Below are 13028 nucleotides of genomic sequence, written 5' to 3' on the forward strand. Positions count from 1 at the left end.
AGTGAAACAGCAGGTCCTCCAAGGGGTCACACATTTGGCAGGACCACTGTGGCCACTGTCGACAGTCTCAGTAAGAGTTTTCTTCCATCTCAGTAGTACCTCACAAAACTAAGATCAAAGTAATAAGGACACACATGTTGTCTGTGACGGTCCGTTATCCTGAGGTTACAAGTCCATGAAAATTGTTCCTACAAATTCTTAAAGAAATGTCAAACTGTAGTCACTTATAAGGGAAAATAATCTCAAAAAGCTCATCAAATTTCCATGTTTGGATATTAATCATATAAAAGTAAAGAATGAAAGTATCATTCCTTGAAGGAACGTATACTGACCACCACACTGCATTCATAAAGATCTCCAACATTCTGGTTAGCACTCAAAGTATGTGTTGGGAATTAATCTGATAAAACCACACCAGATTTCAGCTCAGTGTCTGTAAACTGGACTTAGTTATGACAGTTTTGGTGTTTGCTAACGTTAAAGCCTAAAATATTAATCCTGTGTCAAACTGCGATCCACGTTTAGAGTGTGAATGCAAACACCACCTAAAGATTACCTAGCTCTATGGTTCCTCCAATCCCAACCAGGGACGCTGAACTGTGGTAGAGCGGCAGAGGGATGTAAACCACATCATCTTTATTTGCACCAAAGGCCCAAAAGCCTGCTGCTGCCTTCAGGCTCTGGAGGTGAGTGATCACTGCAGCCTTAGGGAGGCCTAGAAAAAAAAAAAGCAAATTAAGACAATTGTTTCTTTCCTTTACCACACACCATTTTGTTTAAAATTGCATCATACTAGTTATGTCTCGATTCTAGCATTTTTTACAGATACCCGATAGTCAAGACTGATAACAATACTTTGAAATGTGTTACAGTTTACATCTCAAGTGAAAAGTTTTAGTTCCATGTTTAGCAAATTTTTACCACGGTTGCCAGATAAAAAGAAAAAATGTATTTTTCCTCTTCTTTTCTGTGCACATTTTCACCAAACACAACACACATCTTATCTTACACTCTGACTCAGCATTTATGACAATTTGGGTCAAAACGCAATAATCTTAAAGAAACAGTACAACATTTTACCATATCCTGTCTGGCAACCCTGATTTTGAAATGTTGCAAAAATATATGTCAGAGGTGCCCAAAGTGGGGCCCGTGGGCCAAAACTGGCCCGCCAAGCCATTTGATTTGGCCCACCAGCAGTTGTCCCAGTTGTTAAGATTGTAATTATGTTAAGATTAAATATAAACTACAAGTAACTACAAGAGACATTTAGATTAGATTTAAGCCCATATCTAGTTTTGCACACCTTATAACGGGGTTATTCAATGAAGGCCCATGGGCCAGATGTGGCCAAAGTTATTATGACTCCTGCTTACGCTTCGCGTGCGGGGGTCATAATAACACTGACACCCTATGAGTTTTAGTAGTATTAAGACTTAGGTCTGGGATTTATAGAGTTGATCTCCTTTTTGTTTGTCAAAAACAATGATTGTAAATTCTGTGCTTTGGTCGTAGACAGCACAAAGATAAAATAAACAGTGTTCGGTTAATATTTCTCGCAGACATTTTTTATAGTTTTAACACCACTACATCTTTTTTGTGTGAACCTGAGATAAAAACCCATCAAGCAGACTGAACACTCTCTTTTGATAGCTGCAACCTTCTATGCTTGTTCTGTGTAGGGGCCACAAAAATACAGTAGTGCAGTGCGGTTTGGAGGACTTTGTTTACATTTGTAAACATAAAAAAGAATATGTGAAATATGTAAAACTTACGATACAGGCATGGAAAAATAAAATAAAAAAGCACAAATTCACCTGTTGTTCCAGAGGTGAAGATGTAGAGGGTGGGGGTTTTAATACAGCTGGTGGCTCGCAGGACAGCTGGTACAGGCTCATCGGATGCAGAGTCAAGCTTGTCCAGCAGGGTGTGCACCAGTGTGTGCTCACTATGGCTCTTCATGGCCCACACCTGAATGTTGTCCTCCTGAAGGCTGGGGAGGATGCCATCCAGACTATCCACTAAATCTAGAAGACAGAGACACTAAGTGAGTTTCATGAAATACATAGTATAAGGACAGTTAGCCAGCTGATTACACGATCTGCAAAAACATTTGGAGTATGAGCGATATGTGGCATCAGCACAAACAGTGAGATGATCTTTTACAATGTATTTAACTCATGAATCTGAATCAGGACATTTTATGTTGACGTCCCACTTTCAAGAATAAAACCACAACTGAAACCAAAGCAGATGTAAGTCTCCCATCTGAAGACCCTGTCACACTAGACAACTTATGAACATTTTAAAGACATCTACATTGAAGATGGAATTGAAAAAAATCAACAGGAAGCTTATTTTCAGCGTGAACATAATGTAATTCGAACAAATTGATAAAATTAGCAATTTAGACATAAAAATGTTTCATAAGTTGGCCTAAGTTGTCTAGTGTGACAGGACCTTGAGGTCATATAATTCATAATAACGTCACACAGCACTCCTCCAGTCAGAGAATGTAACATATTCTGGTTAGGCAAAAAAATTAGGGATGAACCGATTGCAGTTTTCTGGCCGATCACCGATCTTTCAGAAGTCTGACCTGCCAATTCCGATTTGGTCAGATACCGATATTTTTAATAAATGACACTGTCAGGAGTTATAAAGGTCACAAAACTCCTTCAATGTTCCAATCATATTTATAGACAAACATTGAACAACACCCTTGAAGCAATACAAACTTGTTTTAACTGAAAATTAGGTAGTGCTCACAGCAAAGCAAAGAGAAGTCAGTGAATGATTTTCAGACTTTTGTGGAGGTAGATGAGTTGTTAACTGTTGTTGATGTAATACTAGATTAGATTTACAGTTGGTTACCATTTAATTAAAACATCCAGTGGGTTTGATGAGAATGTCAGCATCAGACTGAACACAGTGTAACATAGTTTAAAATATTATTCCATATATTTTTAACAATGACCTTTTTAAGACTCAGGCTGGAGCCGAAGCTGAAGATGCACTTCTCGTTGGCTTGTAGTCTACACTTTAAAAAAAACCTTTTAACTTGTTTTTCTGAATGAGGTTTTCTTTTAGGAACTTGTCCAAAGATTTCAACATGGTGAATCACTCTAGCCATTATTGTCTTTTCTGCTAAAGTTTGCTTACCTCGGCTATTGCTCTCTCACCTACATAACATATTATACAGTGACTGGATCACAACAAGTTCATATTTCCTTCAAAGTGAAGAACTTCAGGATAATGCAGTATTCTTAGTACTCATTAAAAAGGTCTTTCCCTGCTAGTTTCTGCATCTAAGAAATCCTAATCTCCTGCACCCACACTTGTGTAAGTATCTTTGACTGAATCAGAATGTAGCTGCCTTCTTCAAGATTAGCAAAAATGCTACAGCTATGAATATCATGTCTGCTACACTTGTTTCCAATACTTTCTCACGATCATTGTTGCCTACTAGGAAAGGAGACAGCAAGGTCTGTCCTCCTCCAAATTCTTATGACCACGCTCCATATGATGCTGCCACTTTCAAAATGCTTCACACAGGATCCTGATATGCTGCCATCACAATGATAAACCACAGTGGCAACATGTCATACAGAAAGAGAAGCTCAGCTGAATACCCTGTCCAAGACCCAGCAAAGACTCATCTATGGTCTGGTCTGGTCTGGTCGTTTGGTTGGTTGGTTGCTTTATTACACTGTAGCAGGATTGTCATCCAGGGTGAAAAGACTTAGGTACACTAAGAAATAATAAAACCTAACATCCAAACTGAGCAGAGTGTAAAATGGCACCAACACTTAAGATGCACAAAAAAAATCTGACTGTATGGGAACTGATAAAAGTATCATATCTAGGTCCAAAATGCTTACAATGTTTCACATCCGACCTTTCACACATACTATGTATTTACCATGTTGTCACAATCGCACAACTGCCCGATTCAAAAACCTGACTGGTGGGAAAAAAGACAACACCTATTTTATACAACACGTTGACTTGCTACTTCACAAATTTTAACAAAAGTGGTCCAATCCTGCATTGTACTTGAAAGTGCAAATAAGTTTCCTGGCACTGTATACAAAGGATCCAGATAAAACAAAAAAGTGTCTCTCAGCAATCAACAGAAAAGACTAGATTCCAAAGAAAGAGGACCATGTCTGAGGCGTTCATTTCCTATCAGGTAAATTTGATTCTTTTTGGGCCGATGAAATTCTATGTCTTCTATGCATCTCCAGCTTACGTTATCCTTGATACACTTTGAATTTATATGAAAATAAAGAACATACAAACTGAGTTTCCTCCGCAGGGTGTCTGGGCTTTCCCTTAGAGATAGGGTGAGAAGCTCAGTCATCTGGGAGGTAGGGCTGCACAGTATTAGACAATCTTACAATGGCGATAATATTTGTAAATATTGTGATGATATCAGGTGTGATGTCTTTTTTCTTTTCTCCCTTTCTAATCTGTACTTCCTCTCTTTATGAACTTTAGCATTTTTAGCAAGGTCATTTGTGTCTGCTGAGAGCTTTTGCTGCTGCGAGATTCTGTCCTACTGTCTAAATATTGCGTTAGCATGAAAAATAAAAACTTCTGAAATATATTAGTCAACAATTACTGCATTCCAAACCATCATTTGTGATATGACTATTGCACACACTGATATTGTGATGATGATGATATTGTGATATATTTGCCATACTGTATATTATGCAGCCCTACTGGGAGGGACTCAGTAGAGTCGCTGCTCCTCCACGTCGACAGGAGCCAGTTGAGGTGGCTCGGGCATCTGGTTAGGATGCCTCCTTGACGCCTTCCCTGGTGAGGTGTTCTGAGCACGGGAGGCCCAGAGGAAGACCCAGGACACGCTGGAGGGACTATGTCTCTCAGATGGCCTGGGAACGCCTTGGGATTCCCCTGGACGAGCTGGCCCAAGTGGCTGGGAAGAGGGAAGTCTGGGTCTCTCTGCTTAGGCTGCTGCCTCCACGACCCCATCCCAGACAAGTGGAAGAAAAAAAACGTATGGACGGACGGACAATGGACTTTAAATGTCTAACTTACTAAGACCCCCGCATGCGAAGCATAAGCGGGAGTCATATTGTTTTTGTACAGTTTTTTTTTTTTTTTTTGTGATTTTTGGTCAACCGTAGCGTAAAAATGGGTGCACCGATCAACATGAAATTTGGCAGGACTGTAGTTGAGTCCGACCTAAACTGCACCAGCCAACAGTTTGACAATAGACCCCATATTTGAGGAGGGGACTCCATCCAAAGAGGGGGTGTCTGGACATGCAAAAATGCTTATAACTCAGAAACTGTTAACATAGGAGCTTCAGATTTCTTTTGTTGTTTAGCTCTGATGAAGCTCTATCCATCAGGCCCACAATCAGTGTCCCTACCCCACGGACCCACAATTTATCTGAAAAAGAGGCATCTGGACACACAAAAATGGTTATTGCTAAAACTATTAAACATAGGAGCTTAAGATTTTCGTTGGTTGTTTAGCTCTGATGAGGGGCTATCCATCAGGTCAACCAACGGAACAGCAAGTTAGCCTGTTGAATTTAGCATAATTTACCTATAAGCTGCATTTAGTGACTTGTAGGCCTTCAGTGACTCTCTGGGGAAAAAACCCAGAGATCCAAACCAGATACTACCAAAAAAATCAATCAATGTTTAGTGTTAGATCATCCTTCCATCCATTTCTCAGCACATATGGATCTGGTAGCTTTACCACATACTGCAACTTTACCTCAGTGCTAAGCTTTTTAGCATAATGTGATCCAATCTAAATAAGCTGATAATTCGTAAATTCTTGTATTTATGTGTTTTCTATTATTGACTGGTTGCATTTTTTCCCCTACTAGCATATTGCACATGCACAAAACTGAGCACTTCTGTATACAAACAGCATTGTCTCTATTGGGGGGTGATGGTACTCTCTATGCTGAGGATCAAACCCCACAAACTTCTGAGTGAGGGACTGGCATGCTGTAAGTCTCAAACACTTTTCAAAGATATTATTCGCTGCTTCTTTGGCTACAAATGTTAGAACCAATAACTTATTTTAAAAGATTTTGTTGTGGTTTTATGAAGTTTAAATTGTAATTACACTAACTGCATCACAACAGCATTGTATATTTTGTGTTTGTGTGTATTTTACACACAAACACAACCTTATCACTGTGATTTAAATATCCAGTGTCTTGTGTCTTCTTTACAATTACATTCATGTTAAGTAATATTCCCATCTTATGACCTGGTATTTAAACTAAGACATGAATCCCTCTCCTGTTGCAGCAGGGTTGTACTGACCAACATCATGCTTGTTTGGTTGAGCAATGATCAGGGTCCTGTCACATGGCTGCAGCATGGTGAGTCCAATTATCTGCACCAGCCGGATTTGTTCAGGAAAACATGCATATTTAGAGACAAATGTGGCCAATTTCACATACAATCAGGCCTATTTGTGGCAAAAAAAAAAGTAACTGCTTTATACAGTCTTACAAGTAGAATTTTTTTTAACATATTAGGGAAAATGTTTTGTTATAATTAGAATGGGCACAGGAGACATATGTATAGGCATTGCATTTTAAAAAGTGAAGCCCTGAAGTGTCCAGTTGACACAGTATGGCAATTTCATCCCAAAGTGGTTCTGTCTGCAACCATGGAAAAGTAAATATTTCAACTGAAAAAAACAAAAACACAAAACAAGATGCGAGTCAAATCAGAAATAAAATTTAAAAAAATACAACAAACTATGGAAACACTAAGGATGAAATGGAAAAACTGATTAACGGAACATCATTAGCTAAAGTGTTTCTCAAATCCAGTTTATTATCAGTGTCCTAAAGTAAATTGTTTAAATGTTTAAAAATGAGATGTTGGTGTGAAACATTAAATTGTTATGAATCCATCTCTCACTTTCTAGCACAAGGCTAAAAGGAATCTACAGGATCACATGAAACTAACATATGACCAAACAATCGGCTTAACAGCGATTATTTTCAGTAAAAAATAATAAATGCGGACGAGTGGGAGCTAATAATCAGTGGGAGAAGTCATTCAAACGTCTTGACAAATATGTGTCTGTCTCTATCTGTATTTCTGACTAAAATATGTGGTTATATTTAAATGGTAAATGGCTTGAGTTTATAAAGCGCCTTATCAAATCTACTTGGACCCCAAGGTGCTTTACACCTCAGACAGACATTCAGAAACTGATGTTGGCCAGCTACAGCCACAGCTGCCCTGTGGAACACTGACAGAGGTGGGGCTGCCATGAACCGGTGCCACCGGACCCCCTGACCACCATCAGCAGGCAAAGCAGGTGAAGTGTCTTGCCCAAGGACATAAACTTCCAGTTCCAGGACGACTCCTCTAACCACTCCACCACAGCTTAATATTTAAAAAATATTAAAACAAACTTTATGCCAATGTACCACCCTGCAAAGCTGATCTGTAAACTGATATTTAGTGCTAATGTTGGAACTAGACTGATAAAGTAAGTTGTTTGTTATAAAGAATGAACTTATAGTATATACACACAGTTGCTACCATTCTATTAATGACAGAAAAACCCACACTGGTTACAGAAATAACTTGAAACTGACAAAAGTAATTAATAATAATTTATTAAAAATTAACCAGTGAAAATCACACATTGCTTTTGAATTATAGTTCAACTGAATTATTTTAAAAATCAAACTAATAAAAAAAATCTGGCCTGGACAAAATTGATGGTACCTGTAACTTCATGTTTTGTTGTTCAACCTTTTGAGGCAATCACTGCAATCAAATGATTTCTGTATTTATGTCTGCACCTGTCCACAGGTATGTTTGTCCACTCCTCATGGACTAACTGCTTCAGGTTTGAAGGGTACCTTGTCCAGACTTCATGTTTCAGCTCCTTCCACAGATGTTCAACAGGATTCAGATCAGGGCTCAGGAAGACCCTTCAGAACCGTCCAGTATTTGGTTCTGATCCATTCTTGAGTGTTTTTAATTATGTTTTGGATCATTATTCTGTTGGAAGACCTATGATCTGTGACTGAGACCAAGCTTTCTGACACTGAGCAGCACATTTCTCTCCAGAAGGCCTTGAAAGTTTTCAGATTCCATCGTAGTCTGAACAGATTCAAGACACCCTGTGTCAAATGTAGCAAAGCAGCCCCAGAACAGAACAGAACAGAACAGAACAGAACCTGCTCCATGTTTCACTGTAAGAACAGTGTTCTTTTCTTTGTTTCATTTTTGAACCTGCGAACACAGAGCTGATGTACTTGTTGCCAGAAAACTGCAGTTTTGTCTCCCAGACGTTTTGTGGATTGTCAGTGTTGTAACAAATGACTTGGTGTCCTCAGGTGTCTTTCACTAACCCCACTTGACCTGTAGTGTGATCCATCACTGATGAACCCTGACCTTGGAGTTCACCTCTAATTTCTTTAGAGGTTGTTCCTGGTTATTTGGTTGCCATTCATTTTATGTTTCTCTTCCATTTGTCATCAGTTTCCTCCTGCAGCCAGGTCCAGGGAGGTTGGCTCCAGTGGACCTGAAACTTCTAAATAATCTGTGCAGTTAGAGTTTACATTTCAAGAGTTTGTCAGTTCCACGTTTTCAGAAATTTATACAAATAGAAAGAAACCCTTATTTGAAATTTTGATTTATTTTGAAATGTTGCAACAGAATATATCAAGTTGTATATTTGATTTGATCCAGTCAGAGGAGCTGTAGACATCTTGTTCTAAATAAAATAAATGTTTTAAAGTCATTGTGTGATGCTTAAAATTCTAACTCAGAAAGTAGTCGGTAATTGTACTTCTTAATATTGGCGCATATGCAAACTGAAGTACTTGTAATCGTATTTGGTTGGAAAAAAACTGTATTGGAACATATGGTTCGCAGTTATTGCTGGTTAAAATGTAATTTCATGTCAGTGTGTTTGAAATTTTTCTGTTTGTTAGCAAAATATCTGGTCAACCAGTGGACAGATTTTAATGAAAATGACAAAAAGTAATCACTGGATGCACCTCTACAGCTTATTGACTTTTGGATTCACTTCGCTTCAAAATGTCCACCACCCACAGCAACTGATCTTAAAAACACAAACGAGGCTCTATCTCTATCAGTGTTAGAGTTGTTGGGGTTTTTCTTCATCTGGTTCCTTCTTCTGGGGTCTCCACAGCAAACAATGGGCTCAAACCTGCAGCCTCAGAATTACAAGACCCAGAGACTGATAGTTTTACAGACATTGAGCTAAAATTAGGTGTGGTAGTAGCTGAGAGTCATCCACAAAAATTGTGATCGCTAACTGATCAACAAAGATCTTTGTAAACACTTTGGCATATAGAGAGCAATACACCTTCTTAAGGAACGCCAGTTTCATTTCATTTCCATTTCCAGTACAAAAACATTGCTTATATTTTTCTGTGTTTTATGTGTGACACTGCTTTGAATTTATTCAGATTTGCTTTTATTTAATACCTGTGCACAATATTGTTTTATTTCTTTATATATTCTCATTTTATTTTGGTTTCAATTTAAGCAGGTCTTTAATTATATTTTAAGTATTTTATTGTGAGCTGTGTGATTTTTATCTGTGAAACGTTTTATATGAATAAACTGCTTGCTTTACTGTTAGTTAAAACATATTTTCTTTATTTAAAAAAAGCACCTGTAAGCATCCCTGGAGTATTTTCTGTTCTTCTCAGGGAATGTATCAAGATGAAGAGTTTGATCAGGGCCGGCCTTAGCCAATTCGGCGCCCTTGGCAAGATTTCAGGTGGCTCTCCTTGTGCAATTTTTTTAAAATGTCACTGTCAATTTATATACATTGATGAATTAAATGTTTTTTTTTAAATATAATTTACCTTTAGAAACCAGGTTGTCCAATTAAAATAGCTAACACTATAATTAGTTCGAAACAGAACACCTGCTGACAGCAACGAGGAACACCTGTTCATGTTAACGTGCAGCTGTGGACTGAAGCAGTTCTAGGGGGGTCTAGGAGTATTACCTGAAAAATTTAGTAAGAGATCTACTCAAAACTATTCATTTTCCAGCCATTTGAAAACCATTTTAATAAGTTATTGGGATTAATGAAACAACATAAAATCAGTACGTTATGAAGGTTGAAAACTGAAAACCAGACTCTAACCTGAACTTTATCTGAGATCAGAACTGAAACTTTCATTAAGCTTATTTTGTTTTCTATTCACACACTGAGCACCAGAAGTTAAGGTTCAGTATAATCGCTCGGCTGCTGACGAGGTGATTTGTTTTCACACACACCTTTCACAGCCCCTGAAACACCCAGTGCCGAGCTCCTGGAAAACTCTTCCCACTGCAGCATACATCACTACATGGGGTTTCTTCCCACTGGAGTCTACAATGAGGAAATGAAAGACGTCGTCACCCGATGTTATTGATCCACAAATCTGTTGCAGTTAAAGCTCCACAGTTTTTATCAGCCAATTCCACCATGCACAACGTCTGTTTTATCTCCATGAGTTTTTGGTTGTTTGCCTCTCGTTATTAATGTCTGCTTCCTGGTAGAACCATCAGATTTTTTTCTTTTTTGAAGTGAGTGTTTGAAGCAAAATGCAGAGTTTGAGCACTTTCAGCACAAACAAACACTCCCACGAGCTTCTGACCAACCACACAATAAATTATTGAGTTCTTGTGTGGAGGGGGGTAAAACGTTCTGCCAGTGGGTTGCGATAAGAAGGTGCCAAGTTATCGACAATGCAAACCAAATGACGCAACTTTCCTCATGAAACTGTGACAGTTCCATCCCCTCCAAAGATTTTCTATTGGATTCAGGTCTGGAGACTGGCTAGGCCACTTCAGGACCTTAAGATGTTTCCTACGGAGCCACTCTTTAGTTGCCCTGGCTGTATGTTTTGGGTCGTTATCATGCTGGAAGACCCAGCCACGACCCATCTTCAGTGCTCTTACTGAGGGAAGGAGGTTGTTGGCCAAAATCTCACGATACATGGCCCCATCCATCCTTCCCACAATATGGTGCAGTCGTCCTGTCCCCTTTGCAGAAAAGCATCCCCAAAGAATGATGTTTCCACCGCCATGCTTCACAGTTGGGATGGTGTTCTTGGGGTTGTACTCATCATTCTTCTTCCTCCAAACATGACGAGTGGAGTTTAAACCAAAAAGTTCTATTTTTGTCTCATCAGACCACATAACCTTCTCCCATTCCTCCTCTGGATCATTCAGATGGTCATTTGCAAACATCAGACGGGCTTTGACATGCGTTGGCTTGAGGAAGGGCACCTTGCGTGCACTGCAGGATTTTAATCCTTGACGGCGTAGAGTGTTACTGATTGTTTTCTTTGAGACTGTGGTCCCAGCTCTATTCAGGTCATTGACCAGGTCCTGCCGTGTAGTTCTGGGCTCATTCCTCACCTTCCTCAAGATCAATGATGCTCCACGAGGTGAGATCTTGCATGGCACCCCAGACCGAGGGAGATTTTCCGTTATTTTGTATTTCTTCCATTTTCTAATAATTGCACCAACTGTTGTTGCCTTCTCACCAAGCTGCTTGCCTATTGTCCTGTAGCCCATCCCAGCCTTGTGCAGGTCTACAATTTTATCCCTGATGTCCTTACACAGCTCTCTGGTCTTGGGCATTGTGGAGATGCTGGTGTCTGATTGATTGAGTGTGTGGACAGGTGTCTTTTATACAGGTAACGAGTTCAAACAGGTGCAGTTAGTTAATACAGGTAATGAGTGGAGAACAGGAGGGCTTCTTAAAGAAGAACTAACATGTCTGTGAGAGCCAAAATTCTTACTGGTTGATAGATGATCAAATACTTATTTCACACAATAAAATGGAAATTATTTAAAAATCATACATTGTATTTTTCTGGATTTTTGTTTTAGATTCCATCACTCACAGTTGAAGAGTACCTATGATAAAATTACAGTCATCTACAAGCTTTGCAAGTGGGAAAACCTGAAAAATCAACAGTGTATCAAATACTTGTCCTCCCCACTGTATGTCTGTGTGTATATACTGACAATATTTATGAATGTAGGCATGTATGTATGTATATTTTTATATATGTACGGGTATGTGTATATATTTATATATGCCCTCCATGTATTWATCCATTTATTTTTCAGGTGAGCAGACAGATGTTGGGTGTGTGGTCCTGTGTTTTGTTGGTGTATATTTAATACACTTCTAATCACTATTTCAATCTTTCTAGCTTTCTAATTACTTCTCACTCTGTTTTTCTTTCCGTCTCTATTTTCTCTTCACTTAAAAAAAGTCATTGATGATGAAGAAATAAATAAACTAAATAAACTAATATTTGGTTTTGTTTTCTACTGAAGTGACACAATAAAAAAAAAGAAAAAATGCAGAGTTTGAGCACTTTCAGCACAAACAAACATTCCCACGAGCTTCTGACCAACCACAGAATAAATTATTATGAGTTCTTATGTGGAGGGGGTAAAACGTTCTGCCAATGGGTTGCGATAAGAAGGTGCTGAATTATCGACAATGCGAACCAAATGACGCAACTTTCCTCATGAAACTGTGACAGATCCGATTTCGGCAGTTTGGCTGCAGCATGCTGCGTGATTAATCGACTCCATCGTATCGTCACCTTCCTAAAATAGTCCAAGTCATTTTTAATGGAAATTTTCAGGTAACAAAAAACTTAACCAAAAGTAAACTATATGACATGTTTTGAGATTCCTGACAAACTTGGAAAAAAAAATGACTTGGGTCATTATTTTATGAAGGTGTCAATTTGATACATAAGTTGATAATTAAGTTACCTTCATTAAGCTGAGAAACCAGTAATTATTCTACAGCAGGTGTCAAAAGTATTCACATTCATTACTTAAGTAGAAGTATAGATACTAGGATTTAAAAATACTTTTTTGGAAGTAGACGTTATCAACTCAAAGCTTTTTACACAAGTGAAAGTATAAAAGTTAAAGTAATGAACACTTTAAAAAAGCCATTGAGGATACACAGGATTTTATAGCGTACCCCCC

At 38.6% G+C, this 13028-nt stretch overlaps 1 protein-coding gene across 1 annotated transcript in view; it reads right to left on the reverse strand.

The window, feature by feature from the left end:
* Positions 1–556: 556 nt before the first annotated feature.
* Positions 557–13028, reverse strand: part of slc27a6 (solute carrier family 27 member 6) — a gene marked incomplete at both ends in the record, with an annotated part of 15273 nt that continues 2801 nt past the window's right edge. The window contains 2 exon segments of the mRNA XM_014015142.1: positions 557–715; positions 1818–2027. Of these exon segments, the coding sequence (XP_013870596.1) occupies positions 557–715; positions 1818–2027 (369 nt within the window).

This window comes from Austrofundulus limnaeus, unplaced genomic scaffold (genome assembly GCF_001266775.1).
Source record: "Austrofundulus limnaeus strain Quisiro unplaced genomic scaffold, Austrofundulus_limnaeus-1.0 Scaffold123, whole genome shotgun sequence".
Lineage (NCBI taxonomy): Eukaryota > Metazoa > Chordata > Actinopteri > Cyprinodontiformes > Rivulidae > Austrofundulus > Austrofundulus limnaeus.